This window comes from Pundamilia nyererei, unplaced genomic scaffold (genome assembly GCF_000239375.1).
Source record: "Pundamilia nyererei isolate P.nyererei 1_Seehausen unplaced genomic scaffold, PunNye1.0 scaffold00046, whole genome shotgun sequence".
Lineage (NCBI taxonomy): Eukaryota > Metazoa > Chordata > Actinopteri > Cichliformes > Cichlidae > Pundamilia > Pundamilia nyererei.
In genome coordinates, this window is record NW_005187447.1 from 73,006 (window position 1) to 88,704 (window position 15,699).

General features: G+C 40.1%; 3 protein-coding genes across 3 annotated transcripts in view; 1 reads left to right on the forward strand and 2 right to left on the reverse strand.

Annotated features, from left to right (window-relative positions):
* Positions 1–4,686, reverse strand: part of hook1 (hook microtubule-tethering protein 1) — a 15,024-nt gene extending 10,338 nt beyond the window's left edge. Inside the window, 3 exon segments of the mRNA XM_013910614.1 lie at positions 414–493; positions 1,491–1,576; positions 4,433–4,686. Coding sequence (XP_013766068.1) covers positions 414–493; positions 1,491–1,576; positions 4,433–4,477 — 211 coding nt within the window. The 5' untranslated portion in view covers positions 4,478–4,686.
* Positions 4,687–5,961: 1,275 nt separating this feature from the next.
* Positions 5,962–10,460, forward strand: LOC102207780 (E3 ubiquitin-protein ligase RNF170). Its single transcript, XM_005732423.1, has 5 exons — positions 5,962–6,021; positions 7,725–7,833; positions 9,113–9,186; positions 9,273–9,383; positions 9,957–10,460. The coding sequence occupies exons 1-5, from the start codon at positions 5,962–5,964 to the stop codon at positions 10,293–10,295; spliced, it is 693 nt and encodes a 230-aa protein (XP_005732480.1). The 3' UTR covers positions 10,296–10,460.
* Positions 10,461–10,769: 309 nt separating this feature from the next.
* The window catches only part of pfas (phosphoribosylformylglycinamidine synthase), a 17,348-nt gene continuing 12,418 nt past the window's right edge, over positions 10,770–15,699 (reverse strand). Inside the window, exons 19-24 of the mRNA XM_013910615.1 lie at positions 15,604–15,692; positions 15,024–15,103; positions 14,808–14,922; positions 14,570–14,719; positions 14,278–14,418; positions 10,770–11,391 (exon numbers count right to left, since the gene is read on the reverse strand). Coding sequence (XP_013766069.1) covers positions 11,081–11,391; positions 14,278–14,418; positions 14,570–14,719; positions 14,808–14,922; positions 15,024–15,103; positions 15,604–15,692 — 886 coding nt within the window. The 3' untranslated portion in view covers positions 10,770–11,080. The remainder of the gene's footprint in view (positions 11,392–14,277; positions 14,419–14,569; positions 14,720–14,807; positions 14,923–15,023; positions 15,104–15,603; positions 15,693–15,699) is intronic.

Genomic DNA, 15,699 nt, shown 5'->3' on the forward strand with positions numbered 1-15,699 from the left:
ACATAAACTGGTCCGTGGTGCAAAAAAGGTTGGGGACCGCTGCAATAAAGGATGTGTCCATGAAAAAAAGCATTCAGGGCAGAGGACAAGGCAGCAGCAGGGAAAGCATCACAACCAAATCAATGTGGAGAAAATGGCTTTTTTTTTTTTCCCCCCATCCTTACACTTTACAGCTGACATATTTGGACAAACATACATGCACACTTTCACCAGAAGAGTCAGAGCGCAGAGTCAGAGTGCACGCTTAAGCAGAACCCCTGGAGCAGCTTGGAGATCAGTGTCAAGGACAGTTTGGCAGGTGTGGAGCAAACAAAGGATTTAGCACACAAAGGGTTCAGCAAATTAGAAGAAAAATAAACATTTAAAAGAAAAACCCAAAGTGAACAAAAAGCAAACATGGGGCATGGTAGTACTTTGTACCTTTAATCTCCAGTTGTCTTCAACATCCGTTTTGATACGACTGAGCCATCCATCAGTGAACCATGCAGGGTCTCTGAAGCACAGAGATGATAAGACTTATTCTACTCAAGAGTCCTTGTTTAGTAGTGTACAGTTCACATTCTTTGTTAGATATCCATGTTATGTGCATGAAATTTCTGAAATAAATGCTACAACCTTTTCTACTCAAGCTGTTTAATTTCTACAAGTGCCAGCATTAGATGAGATACAACAGGCAAGTTCTTTTATTCAGCTGTGGGTTGTACATGGGGAAGAGCCAGAAAAAAAATTTAATTAGGTGAAAATGGGTTTCCATAGAAGAGACACTTTTGACTTTTAGAACAACTCTGTCAGGCAAAAGTGGCAAAATTGTTTCTGTAATAGGAGAAAATGTTTGAATTCTAAACTAACCCACTGATTGTGGATTATATGAGTAAGATATTATCTTATTGGAAATATCTGACATGTGATAGGTGAGAGCATGCAAACTCCATTCTCGCTCTCAGAAATATCACACAAAGCTATAACTGTGCAATTAACTGAAATTGATATTCACTTACAATTAAAACCTCCAACAAGTGTTTGAAATGGTGCTTTCACTTTGCCTTTCCTTTACAGTGGGGCACTTTCTCTGTTCTCTCTGTTAAACTAAAACGTTTAACAAATGCACTTCATTTTAAGTTAATTTTTTGTGATAAATAGTCCTCATCATAACTGTGATTAAGATTAAGATTGTTGCCATAATTAAGCAGCTCTACTTTGTACCCAAAATGTTCTTGCTGTGAGGGGTCATTGTCAATGACTATAATGTGGTGCTGGCCAGAAATGTAATAAGATAAGATCAGTAGTATTCTTTTTGTTTGTGTGCACTTTAAAGCATAATTACCCTTTCTCTCTATAGTAGAGGAACTAATGAGGGCATGAGAGCAAAAAAAAATGCAAGCACATTATCCCAACTGTTCCAGCAGTGCACGTTTGACCTAATGTGGAGTAGGCAGGAGCATGTGTGACATGAATTACTGGCTGGAAATAAATAAAGCATGTGCTCTCACATCTGATGCAGAGCCTGTGACATTGCTGCTCCAGTGGTCAGCTCCTCCACTGTTTGGCAGGGTGCAGGAGTGTTGAAAGTTTGCAGCTGAGAGGCAGAAAACAAAATAATATTATGATGACTGATAAACCAAGGGAATAATGTAGTAGTGCACCAGCAAATATATTTTAAAGACTTTAACTACAACATTACAAAGATTCTGAGATGCCATACAGTGCTGTGAAGTATTTACCCCCTTTCTATTTTTTACTTCTTTGCATATTTGCAAAGAAGATTTTACCTGTTTTAGATCAAACAAATATTATTACAGAAAGAACCCTTCAAATTAGAAAAAAAAAAAAAAAAAAAAAAAAAACCAGAACAAAGCTATTTAAACATACCTGGACATACCTGAAAAGTAATTGCCCCTTAAACCTAATAACTAGTTGCGCCACCCTTAGCAGCAAGAACTGCAAGTGTTTGTGTTAAGTGACAATGAGTGTCTCGGGTTGCTGTGCAGCAGTGATTCTTAAAGTGTGGGCCAGGGCCCCCTGGTGGGCCACAGTAATAACAGAAATTCAGTGTGAAATTACTCACTCAAGTATGTACAGTAACATGTTTATATAAATGTATTTATTTATATAAAAAGGTGATTTAAAACTGGTAACAGAACATTACTCTGACCTAAATTTATTATTATTGAAGTTTGTGCTGCAGTGGCAAGTGGGTCAAACGTTGGCCTTCATACTTTGCATATGACTGGGTAGCATTAGCAATTTATAGCCACTTATTTTATTTTTATAAAATTTTCATGGAAATTGAGCACTGTTTCATATTTTGTAAAGAGTACAGATTTAATGATGGCAGGCCCCTCTGGAATCTTTCATTTTTAAATGGGCCGCAGCACTCTTAACTTTGGGAACAGCTGCTGTGGAGGAATTTTGGCCAACTGTTCTTTGCAGAATTGTTTGAATTGAGCCACAAACTAATTGTCAGAGCAGAATTTATGTCACCATCAAGTTGTCCAGGTCCTGAAACAACAAAGCCACCATCACACTACTACCACCACCACCACCACGTTTGACTGGCGACATGATGTACTGTTTTTGAAATGGTATAATAGTTTTATGCCAGATGTAATGGGATGCAAACATTTGAAAAGGTTCAATGTGTCTTGTCACTCCACAGTATATTTCTCCAAAAGTCTTGGACATGTGAGACAAGCCTTTGTTTCCTTTTTGGTCAGCAGTGGTTTTCTCCTTGGAACCTCCATGGATGGCATTTTTGCTCAATTTCCTTCTTAATTGCAAAGATCAGCCTTGACTGATGCAAGGGAAACATGCAGTCTTCCAGGTTCCTGGTTCTTTTGTGACCTTCATGATGAGTCATTGATGGATTATTGATGATAATTTTGGTAGGCTTACCACTGTTCACTACTGTTCCAAGTTGTCTCCATTTGTGAATAATGGGTCTCACTGTGGTTCGCTGCTACCTTTTGAGACCTTTTAGCCTGTTTCACCTTGTCAGACAGGTTCCATCTAAGCGCTTTTGTGATTTAACAGTGAAATTAAACTCAGGCTTCCAAAAAAAATTGGTTAATCACAGTTAATTATGATTTAAAAGGAAGGGGGGGGGATTTCTTTTTCAACATAGATAAGCCAAGTAGGTTTGAAAACTTTTTTCCCTTAACAAATGAAATCATCATTTAAAATTGCATCTTTGTTTTTACTGGGCTAATCATTGTCTAATATTAAAATGTGATGATCTGAAACATCATGGGACAAAAAAAACAAACAACCAAAAAATAAACAAATAAATAAATCAGAAGGGTGGCAAATAGTTTTCACTGCACTGTAGTTGTTTCAAAACCCCTACAGAGAATAAGGAAAGATGAGAGGACAGAATAAGACACATCATCACTTTGCACTGTTTCATTTGTGTTCTTCTTTTGTCTTGTTTGTCTCATTTATAGCAGTGATTTTTACTTTTCTACATTTGCAAAATGTTTCCAAAGTCAAACCACTGAGTTAAAAAAAAACAAACCTCAATATTGAAGAAGAAGAAATGATAAATGTTTAGGGCAGGATGTACAGTGACACACAGGACAACAGTGGCAAAGAAACCACCGCAGACCCAAGTAAAGAAAAAGGCTTTCTTGCTTACATGATGATGTAAATAATTCAAGCAGCAGCCACGGTGTACGGTTAATTCTCACAGTCTAATATCAATATCCTTCCGCAAGAACAGTGCAGCTATAGCCACGATAAAATTTAAAGACCACCAAGCACGGTTTTGAAGAGTTTATAGGAAGTTTTACTCCCTTCATGGGACACCTTTACACATTTTCTTGTTTTTGGCATTGGGTAAGTTGACCCGTTACTTAGTGACACTGCTGTTCAAAGTTACGGGTTCAACAAAGTGGCTTACTGACAGACACAGCAATCGTGGATCCTGGACGAGATCTCATTAACTCCGCGCTTATCCTATTACTAACCACAAGACAGGCAGCAAAACTGTTTGTTCTCTGTGAGCGCAAAGTGCCTTTTTACTTGCTGCTGTTTGCTACATTTAAGCAGTTACATAACATTAGCAAAAATCCAAACCGCGACATTCCGCAAATACCCCCCTGGTTAATTGGATTAGCAGCCAGAGTCTTGCCAAGCCACATGAACTAGAGGATTGTTATCTTTGCACCTGCTAGGTGTTAACTTTACATTCAGCAGACTGCAGGACCCCCCGCACCCAGCTACATTTCCTACCTATGGGGTCACAGAGACGAACAACAGCTGCACAAGAAGCTAATCTCTCTAATAACGACCTTATTCTGCCATTACACCGTCCGAACAAATTGTCAGATTTCCTTCATTTTCTCTCTAGTTTCTTTCGTTGACACCCCCACCAGCTACGAACAGGTGACTTAAATCCCTTCCGCGGTTTCGGCGACACATTCACAAATAGACTCACCCATATTATGAGGCTTTCGACCAGCTCCGTCTTGTTTTTGTCCATTTGTTGCCTTTTAGCTTAAAGCTAAAATATTTCTTCCTCCACCTGTCGGCAAAAAAGCTCTTCCGCTCTGTCCCTCAGCATTTGACCTCACCTGCTGCCAAAGGTGGCTATCTAACGTCAGATACGTATTTTGAAGACGAGTGAAGACCTGTCTGACTTAAGTTTGCGTAAGATGTACGCGAATAGCGTAGCTTCTTCTTCTTGCTTACAGGTTGGGTTGTTGCGAAGTGAGAGGGTATCTAAGCAGAAACCAATCGGTATTAAGATCGGGGATGATTGACGGCTGTGACTCCACACTCTGGCCAATCAGACAGCTTGATTTGAAATTCCTGTACGCCTCACTTATCTGCACAAAATAAACACATTTTTTGTCCGTTCAGTCGTTTTCTTTGCCCACCGATATTAGGGAACAGGAAAACAAAAAGTTATTAGAAGAAAATGGAGCGTGGCTAATTTAGTATTATTTATTGTGTTCCATAAAGGTTACAGTATCCACTTCCCCCAAATGAGGTCGTCATTTCACCTGCAGTTAACAGTTAAGTAGTAAAAACCCTGCTCGAGGCTACAGCATCGTGACTAAAGTCTTTATACACTGATATGATAACTTAAGGAGAAACCAGACAGTATCGAATTCCCAAAAAAAACAATCAGATTTGCAGGCAAAGGTAAATATTTCAAACTATTTGCTGCTTGAAACAAGCCACAACCAAAACCATGTAAAAAGTGATACTGAGCAAGAGATAGTGGCCCAAACATAAATGTGGCTCAAGCTTGCTCAGCCAACATCTCTTCACTGCAGTTTATATCATGTTTGGCTTCTCTGCTTTAAAATATTTTATTATCACACCCAACAAATTAAAAATCCTGCACAGCCAATTTTCTTAGCAGAGCTTTAAGATAAATACCGTTGGAATGATAATCCCTAGGACACGTTTTATTGGCTATACAAGTATTTTCTGTAATCTGCACTGTTCCCAGAGAGCCATTAAAACCCTGGCAGCATGTCAGCTACTCTCTGCGAGTAAATCATTTCCCATGAAGGCAATAAATTTCTCAAGTTACCCATTTATTTTATGCCTCACATGAGGTTGTGTCTAGTTGATATGAAATCTTCTCTGTGTCACATGCTTTCCCAAGCCACACCATGGAAAATTACAAACAAATCTTAAAGAGCACCTATTATAAAGGGATTGTTACATCACTCAGCAAACAACCTAATGATCACAAATCAAAGCTAAAATTTGACACACTCATAAAATAGTACGTGCTTGAACTGACTCTGGACTTTACCCATTAAACTCTCTTTGGATGAGGACCTCATTTATCTCCTGATTTCTGCCACTCAGACCTTGACCCTATAGTGGCTATTTTTAGAGGATTTGATCCACATGAACTTCCCTTTTTTAGCGTTTAAGGTATGGTGAAGTGCCAGGGCAAATATTTGACAAGATATTTCTGCAATAGCTGCCTTGGAAAAGTACGTGATGGCTGTCACAACATTTGGCACTACCAGACAGGTTGCTTTGCCACAAATATTTGCCACAGTAAGTCAATGCTATGTTCATGTAGTACTCTGTTTTTAATGGTTTTACTATCCACCGATTTAGACATTTCTTACTTTCACATTGCAACTTGGATTTGGATCAAAGGATCAGTTGAAGTACCCTTGGTGTAGTAATATAAAAAAGCATTGCATGGACAAGGTTTTGGCTAAGTAAACTCTGGGTAAATTATTGGCAAGTTCAAATATAACCTACTTAAACAAAGCGTAGGAGGAATCTTTTCTGGCTTTGATCTGGTCATGCGACCCAAACCGGTTACCTCTGGCCAGACTGAAGGAACAAATATGTTGATTTTTTTTCTCGTTTTTTTGTATTTATTTTGAGACTAAAGGTTGACAGCTACCTATTTTAAAGGGAAGTAAGTGAGTTTTGTACAAAGCACCAATGTATTGATCTGACAATGCTGTCCCCTTTAAGTAGAAAGACTCACAGGCCAGCTGATATTGGAAAATGTAGTTGATCATTAACAGGGAGCTTCAATTTATTTTGTTCAGTGATGCTGTTGGGCAGCACTTCACTTCCTTCTAGAAGACACTGATTATCTATCTGCCTAACCTCTATACACCCGTGCAACAGATTTAAGTCCGGGTGAGTCTTTTTTCCAATGTTTTCTGTAATAGAAATATGATTTTGTGCTTTACCAAATTGTTAGAGAAGGTTTGGGGGAATTTGTTGAGTGTGTTTCTTACAGATTTCTTGATTTGTATGAAAGACCAGACCTAATGTTAAGCCCATTAGGTGATCTAAGCCATAAATTGATACTGAAGTTATTTGACAAATGAAATCTGTTATAAACCTGCAGCCTTCTTTGATTTGAGCATATTGTTATTAACAGTTTCATCTTTCCATCTGAAAAAAATATTTCACCTGTTAGTGCAGGCTAAGCTTTACAAACCATTTAAATTAGCAGTCCGAACGCTGAAGTCGGAGCATCAGTAGCCGTAATCCGCAAACAGAGAAGAGCCGAGCTTCTGTTCTCTTTATCTCACACATCAATAATTAAATCATTATTTAGATAAACTAGCATTACAGGTGTGTTTATCTATGTTGCTATGTCATGTCATGTTTCAGATCAGACTGAAGTTCCACTGAGTCAGGGTCGCCTGTAGGATAATCCACGTATTTGCTGTGCACACCTGATCAGTCAACATCAATGTATATGAGCTGCCTAAAGGTGAGTGGTTCACACAAACGCATACACTCACAATAAAGCTCATGTCATGCAGGGGCTTATTATATTTCCTTGTTTTCAGTGGGGGTTACACTTCTCTTTGTCACTATCTCTGAAGCACTTGGGTGAATCTCATGCTTTAACTTAAAGAGTTACATTAATTTGGATTTTTAAAACAGTTTCTCCTACACGGAAACTGGGAAAACATTATTTATAAGACACTTCCTGGGTTATAAAAAAGGTAATTTATTGCTTTTATTGGGGGCACAGTCTGGTGGAGGAAGTTGATGTCACTGCTTGCATGACTCAAATCAAAAGTTTTCTGTTGTGTTGTGTTCTGTGTTTCACCGTTACATCGGTATAAGCTTTTCAAAGATTATTTCACTTGAAATCCATGAACACCAGGAATAGGAATAGAAAACGCTTATCGATTCTTCTGTCATTGTCCTTTTCCTTCTTCCTACTTTTCACTTATGTCTTCTCTTCTATGTCTCCTCGTCTCTCCTGTTTTTAGGAATCCATGCAGGCATGTCAGTCTTCGAACAGACGAGACTGGCACTGCCCAGTCTGCCTGCAGACGGCCAGATTCCCAGTCCAGACGAACTGCGGCCATTTGTTCTGCGGTACGAGATCCTGCACACATTTACACAAACTGACCAAAATCTTCTCAGACTCTAATTATTTTATGCACACACCCGTTCGGTCAATCATCTGTGATTAGGGCTCACACTTCGTGTCTTAGTTTATGCGATTTATTCACTGATCAGTGTAGAAGTAGTGTGCTGTAGCTGTTTCAGGCCCATCTGTTTGGCCCATCTGTTTGGCTTTTAATAATTAACGTTTGCCACGGTCCACCCATTACACTTGTAGATAGAGCAGCAAACGACCAAACACAGTAAGGTATGTGTTCACAGACGATGCGAGATGGAGGTTTTATGCCCGCTACTAGGAAAGCAAAATCTCAACATCATTAACCCAAATTCATAATCTACACTTGGAGCATTAAGGAGAGTTGCGCTATGAGTTGACTTGAGAGGTGTATAATACATAGAATAAAAAAACAGAGCTCGTATCCGTATATTAGGCTAACCATGTAAAAATGTTCAGGTCTTTACAAATCTGCTTTTGAGAAGGGCTCTTGTAATTTTTGCTACAGGGTCATTTACCTTAGATTTGCCTGAAAAAAAGAATCCAGGAGAAAGGTTGACTTCTCAATGGGGAATACATTTCAGGTTCTGTCATTTAGGGATTGTTTTTTTTTAAATAACTTGAGCTAGATCCTTCAGTTTTCTGGTGTAAATATCTGGTAACATGGCACTATGAATATAAAGTCTCAAGAGTGGATAGCATATAATGACTGTTGTTGAAATCCCTGAAATATTATGTCCAATCTCTACCAGCAGATTTGGAGACCTAAAGACACCACATTTTTGCAGGTAGAGGACTGATATTTTGTTCACAGCTTCTCATATTCAAGGCGCATAATATTCTTTGAAGAATATCCAAAACTTGGGATGGTGATCTCTCATGTTTCCAATATGAATTTTTAAAAATATCTCATATTTATATGTGACAGCCAAAGATTGCTTAAGTATAACAACAAAAGCCAGTTTATGCAGAGTTATGACCCAGAACCATGACTGTGCATAAACTTATTGCTTTAAAAAAAACAAAAAACTAAACAGTAGAACTGAGAACCTGAAATTCTGGATAATTCTGCAAATTCCTATTAGGAAGTGTTTCTCCTGGAATTTCTTCGGGCATATCTGAGATGGTCAATTAGATGTTCATATCTGTAGCTTTTGAGTAACATTTATGGCATGAATGCACTCATCCAACCTTGATACTATCTATTATAGATTAAATGACGAGTTAAATAAATAGTTGTGTTTGATTCTGCAGCTCCCTGTCTTATCGCCTATTGGAGGCATGGGTCATGGTTAGATGCAATCAGTTGTCCTCTTTGCAGACAGAAGGTGCGTTATTCTCCTAGTTCCTTTACTGTACATCATAAATGTGTTACGAGCGTGGACGTGAAATAAAAATGCTTGCAATCTTGCAGGTCAGCGTGCTCTGCCACCTGTTCAGCGAGACCCGATCAGACCAGCAGTCAAAAGAAGTTCTCGATGAAATCACAGCCTACAACAAACGTTATTCTGGAGCTCCGCGCAGGGTCAGTACTCTGTTAAAACATCAGTAACATCATTGTACTGCTACTCCCCAACAGCAAACTCACCTATCAAGGAGCCAAGAGTACTTTTATTATTATTATTATTCTAAGATATCATAAGCCGTGGTATCTATCAGGGCATCTGAAAGGGAAGAAAAGAATTCTTTCATTATTTCCTCGAAGAGTTAGAAAAGGGAATACCTCTTATGCAACCTAGCAGTTATTGTCCTGTTTAACCAACAGTGATAGACAAAGGAGGTATGAGCTCAACAGCTCACAATGACACACCTAGAAGCCACGTGACCTTCTTTGTGTGTTTTTTTTCTTTGAAAACATATCCTGTAGCGTTCATGCTTAAGAACTGGAACTACTTTTGACTATACATTTAGAATAATTTATTTCTTGCTTTTAAGAGAGACACAAATATAATAAATGCAGCATCAGGAAATCAGCAGAATACCCCTGACCCATGTCGAAGTGCTCAGTCAAAAATCTTGTGGATCATTTTTGATTGCTCCAACTTGAAATGTTTGGTATCTGGTTGTCTGATGTCCTCCTGCATACTCACCCCTCCAGGTAACTGACTACCTCTGTGACACCCCCCTGCTTCTGCAGTTACTGGTTCGTGGCCTGGGCACCATGGGAGGACTCGTGTGGCTGTTTCTGTTCAGGGTTGCCCTGTGCTGCGTGGGGACCGTGATGTCCATCTCCTCCCCTGCTCTGGATGCCGTGTCTTCATCGAGCACCCTAGAAACAGACCCCTCTCTCTGTGGACTGCTAGGTCTCCTGGATGACCTGGTGGTGGTCATCCTGCTCCTTATCTGTGTTATCAATATCAACCAGCAAATAGCACCAGAGAGAGGACAACCTGGAAATGCTACAACCTCACAGGGAGTGATGGGAGATTCACTTTAGAGAGCATGAGCAGCTGGAGCGTGGCAGCACAAGCTGTTAGACATGGACTTTTATTGAATTTCTTCCCTCTGGCTGGATTAGTGGTTAGAAGAATATTGACAACTGCACAGCATGCAACAGTCAAGGTGTTAGAGGTTGTCTGAGCCTCCCTAAATGTAGATTCAGATTCCAGGTGTTTTTGTGAACTGTTTACAGAGTTCATGCTAAACTAACTAAAAATATGATGTTATGCAATTTGTAGGTTCAGATGTGGTTACAAATCCTTAACCCTTCTTGAGTCCTTAAGTGTTTGACTTGTCTTTGTTTTCCCTTTAAAAAAAAATCCGTACCAGTGTACACAAACGTGTTGTTCCAGTAAGCTACAGAACATGTGTCACGTCAGTACTGTATTATTGACATCCATGTAAATACTTGACATTGTATAAATTTAAGTTTTTATCGTTTAAATAAACAATATTTATTGATTTATATAGCCGTTCTTTATCATGTCACACAACACCACGTTTTTCCAGTATTAAATCATTTATTGTTAGCAAGTTCAGTAGTGGATGTTTCAGCAGACCAACACTAATAACAGCAGACCTGCAGTTTTGTACAATATGCAGATTAAACCTATGAAATTCATGTTTAATCCATAAGTCAATAAAGTATAACAGGCAGTAATAATGCATAAACACCAGCGTACCCCAGTAAGTAAAAAGCTGGGCAACAAAACGTAAACAGACATGGCAGTTTTAGTTGACACCCTACTTTGACAGCACTAGAAACATGTTAATGGAGGAATATCACTCTTGATTGCTGCACCAAGAAGCTGCGTTCTTGAACATACGCAGCCAGGGTGAAGGTGTGAGAGAAGGTCTGAAGTCCCTTGGGGCCCAGGGCCACTGCCAGCTCAGGGTGCAGCGCTCCGGGTGGGGCATCATGGCCAGGTGTCTGCCATCCCTGGAGCAGAGTCCTGCGATACCCTGCGGTGAGCCGTTAGGGTTGAGAGGGTACTCTTCAGTGGGATGACCCTGGTCGTCAAGGTAACGGAGGGGGGCTAGTCCACCAGAAATAATCAGGTCCTGAGCCCGAGAGCTACGGAATTGCACAAGACCTATGGGAAAGAAAAAGGTTAGGGGAAAAATCAATACTAAACACAGGTGCTGATTACAGAGCGTACGGACTCACTGACTTGTTAGGCAACCAGATTAATCTTTGATGTTATGCAAGTTTAAAGAGGGGGGCTCATCATTTCTGTACATTCTGCTAGAAAAATGATAAATAACTGAGTGATTTATTGACGTGTGCAAAGTTTTAATGGAAATATATAAAGCTAGAACATTTTGGCTATGACCACTTTTAGTGCTGACAAGATCCCAACACCATGGCTGAAAAGCAGGGCCGAACCACGACAGAGCCTCCAACGAGTTTTGCAGATGCGACAGATTTTCGGTCCAGCTCTTGTGTAATCTGATATACCTCAGCTTTTTCCCCCCACTTCCATTTCCCTCCCTCAAAAACGACTTCTCGTCAGCCAACCTTCCACCGAGACTATTTCTGATGAGGGTTTAGTGAACAGCAGATAGATCAGCTGAAGAGAAACATGTCATCTCTCAGGTCTTATGCCAGGTTTCTGCTTTTCTTTCTCCCCTATTTCTTAAGGACATGAATGTCAGCTACTATCTATTTCCTGCAGATAGCTTTTAAGCCTGCCACATCGTCTTTTGTACTTATACAGTTTCTGCAAAGTTTTTAGAGACAGTGCATCATGAGAAGATATGCCAAGTTTGCCAGCTAATAGTGCCTTGATAATCACCTTGTTGATGCAAAATACTATTTTATGCCTGCTGAAAATTGAACAGTGATAACTAGGGATGGGTATCGTTTAGGTTTTATCCGATACCGGTGCCAAATCGGTACTTTTGAAACGGTGCTCAAACCGGTGCTTAAAGAATGGAAAACACAAACTTTGCCCAAAAACCTCTCATGTTCAGCTGTTTTTTTGTAAAAAGATAACAATGTTAGCCTTTTCTGCAGCTACGGGGCATATATGGCATCACTCTTGGCTGGAAGCAGTGCTTAAACAATGGAAAAAACACAAACTTTGTCCAAAAACCTCTCATGTTTAACTGTTTTCCACTTTTTCTTTGGTCATTTTAGCCTTTTTGGCCAGGGTGAAGGGAGTATCTGCCATCAAACAAGAGGACAGCCGCATGTAGATATGATGATGTTTGCTAGTTCACCTTACATGCATTAATGTAATAACGTGGTTAGCCTACTCAATGTAAATTACACACGAACAACATTAAGCTACTCACGCAGAGAAGAACGGCTGCTGCTGCATCATCCTCCGTCATCATTTCTGCTACACTGGCAGGGCTAGGGGCCAGGACTCTCCTCTTCGTGTTTTTGGGGGATGTTGCTAACTCCGGGTCCGATAACAGGCAACCCACCCGCAGTAGATGTGCACGGTGTGAGGTCTCGCAGCAAGCTATCAAATACGGCGCATTTCTCGGCTTTTCAAAAAACGCTATGCGTCGCCAGGTGTTTCATCGGATTTGAGGCGTTACCTCCTTTGACAGTATCACAGTATCAGCTTAAAGCACTTGTTGCAGGCTGCTGAGTTTGCATATTTTGCTGTGAAGTACAGCCAGACTTTTGACCGCTTTACCTTGGGTGTTTTTAATCTGTAGCTCTGCTCTAAAAGAACGTACGTACCTGGACCCGCCTACTATCCTCGGAAACGTAAAATGATTGGCTAGAATCTAAAGTGTATCACAGCTCAGGAAAAAAAAGCACCGAAATAAAGCACCGAAATGTGCGCTGCTTTTCGGTCTGGTTACTACCGTTTATGTCACCGGTACCCATCCATAGTCATAACATAGTTGCAAGCTGTTGTAAGAATAAATGCTACATATGGATCATTTTAGCCCCTTGATGTTTGGTAGGCAACATGATGATATCTGATCTGATAACATCCTGGGCTTAGGATGCCCTGTGGCCAAGTTTGTTCATGTTTGGTTGATCAACTCCTGATCTATCATCATCTCTGAATATTTGAACTCCATAGGATCCTCTAGTGCAGGGGTGGGGAACTCCAGGCCTCAAGGGCCGGTGTTCTGCAGGTTTTAAATATCACCCTGGGTCAACACACATGAATCAAATGATTAGTTTATTACCAGGCCTCTGGAGAACTTCAAAACATGTTGAGGATGTAATTTAGCCATATAAATCAGCTGTGCTGGATCAAGGACACCTGCTAAAACCTGCAGGACACTGGCCCTTGAGGCCTGGAGTTCCCCCACCCCTACTCTAGTGTCTTCTAAGACAGCGGTCCCCAACCTTTTTTGCGCCACAGACCGGTTTATGTCCAACAATATTTTCACGGACTGGCCTTTAAGGTGTCTCGGATAAATACAACAAAATAAAACCAGCACCGGTACCAACAAAAGAAGATTTATTCATAACACATGGGAAAAGACCCAGGGAAACTGAGTTAATGATAAAAACTATAAGAATCCTGAAAACCATGAATTTTACACCTGAGCCTCAACTCTTGTGGCCCGGTACCAGTCCGCTTTATTGTGCATATAATAGAAGTCTTATTTACATGTGGGTCATTCATGACACACAGGAAAAGACCCAGGGAAACCAAGTTAATGATAAAAACAAAAAATAATGATAAAGGATTTATGGTTTATTATTTATGGTTTTTAGGATAAAAACCCTGAAAACCACAAATTTCACACCTAAGTCTCAACTCTCAGACCGGTACCGGCCAGGGGGTTGGGGACCGCTGTTCTAAGACACCATTTTCCAATAGAACAGAACTGGTTTGTTGATACTGTTTTTACTGCTGGTGAGTTTAAGTTAAGCGTAAGTTACCACTGTGATTTAGTTTAGTAAGTTGTGACCCACTGTCATGATACTAAGCACGCTCGTTTAAACCTGACTACAAATCCTGCTTAGCAGTAGACCTCTCATGCTGATCTGACTTTACCTTCTCCATGTGCAACCCAGACTCCCAGCGCTGAGCCCTCCATGCCTCTCAGCCAGATGGATGGAGAGTTCTGGATCCCAACGCTGACAAAACGCGACTCAAACCTGCCTGACTTATTGTGACTCAGCACCACTTCAGATTCTGGTGAGAATAAAAAAGCCAAGAAAAAAACAAACAAACATCAGGATTAAAAATTATTCTAAACAATTCTGTTTTAATTCACTACTAAGGTATTGTGTTGCTTTATTTCAATCACATTTTCAAGAAACATTTCTTTGCAATGTCCTCTTACCCACTCCTTCCTCGCTCTCTCCCACCCAGCCCAGCAAGGCGAGCAGCTGACAACCATTACATACGCCCAGACTCACTGTATCCTCACGTTGTCGGAAACAATCAAATTCAGCCTTGGCTTTGGAGTTGTAGGCAACAGTAGCTGCCCAACCTTTATGAAAAAGTAATATTGTTACGCAGGAAAAAAATAATATGTACCTCACAGTGGTTTACGTCTGAGTGCATGCGAGTGCATTTACCTTTAGCTGATCCCAGGACGTCTGCATAGCTGAAACCACCAACAAAAACAACTGCTTTGAAAGGGTCCAAGGTTACTGAGCCAGTGCACAGGTCCTGCATGGTGACATCCCAAACCTACACACACATTTACATTGCAAAGCTCAATAATGAACACATGCAACACAGTTTAGATTTAGATGAGCAGATATCTGGTTCATAAAGCTGTTGTTAATGACCTCAAAGCCCGCCATGTACAGAGAGACAGACATCTCTCGATCTCCATTACTGCCCTCCTCTCTGACCACAGCAACACGTGCTAAAAGAGCAGAACAGTTTAAAATACAAAAAAAAAAAACATAATAAAAAAAAATCACAGAGTATTAATAAATGATTATATCTGACTAAACCTGATGAATTTAAATGATTAAGAATTTAGTGGTGCTGTCCAACCACTAAATAAATATGGTTTCATTCCATTCAGCACACTGGGAAATGATGTAAAGTGAAAATACGTAAGATAAAACAGACTTATAAAGAAAAACAACAATGGATGACAATGCATTACCAGTTAGCGGCTAGCTGTTGCATCAGTTCAGTGTTGCTGCTGGCAGTTTGAAACACTAGCGAACTGAATAAAATGTTTCAAAGGTTTGTTGTTCTTGGAGGACTTCCCCAGTGGGGATACACCCTCTGACAGCATGTACAACTGTTATGCTAAATTATAGTTTATAGACAATTAAATAATCAAAGAGTGTTTGACTTCATAATAAAAACAACCATTAATTCCAATTCTGGAGTACAATAAGTCACTGATACCAGGTTGGCTGATGGTGGGCATTTCAGAGGGGTTAAAGGTCAGTTTAAAGTATGGCTGTGTCCTCTTTGATAGCCCCTCCTCCTCCTGTTTAATAT

Excerpts from the sequence above, each read along its gene's own strand:
- LOC102207780 (XM_005732423.1), top strand. The coding sequence starts at position 5,962 with ATGGCTGTCACAACATTTGGCACTACCAGACAGGTTGCTTTGCCACAA. Across the intron at positions 6,022-7,724 it reads TGCCACAAATATTTGCCACA|GAATCCATGCAGGCATGTCA; the intron begins GTAAGTCAATGC and ends TCCTGTTTTTAG. Across the intron at positions 7,834-9,112 it reads CTGCGGCCATTTGTTCTGCG|CTCCCTGTCTTATCGCCTAT; the intron begins GTACGAGATCCT and ends TTGATTCTGCAG.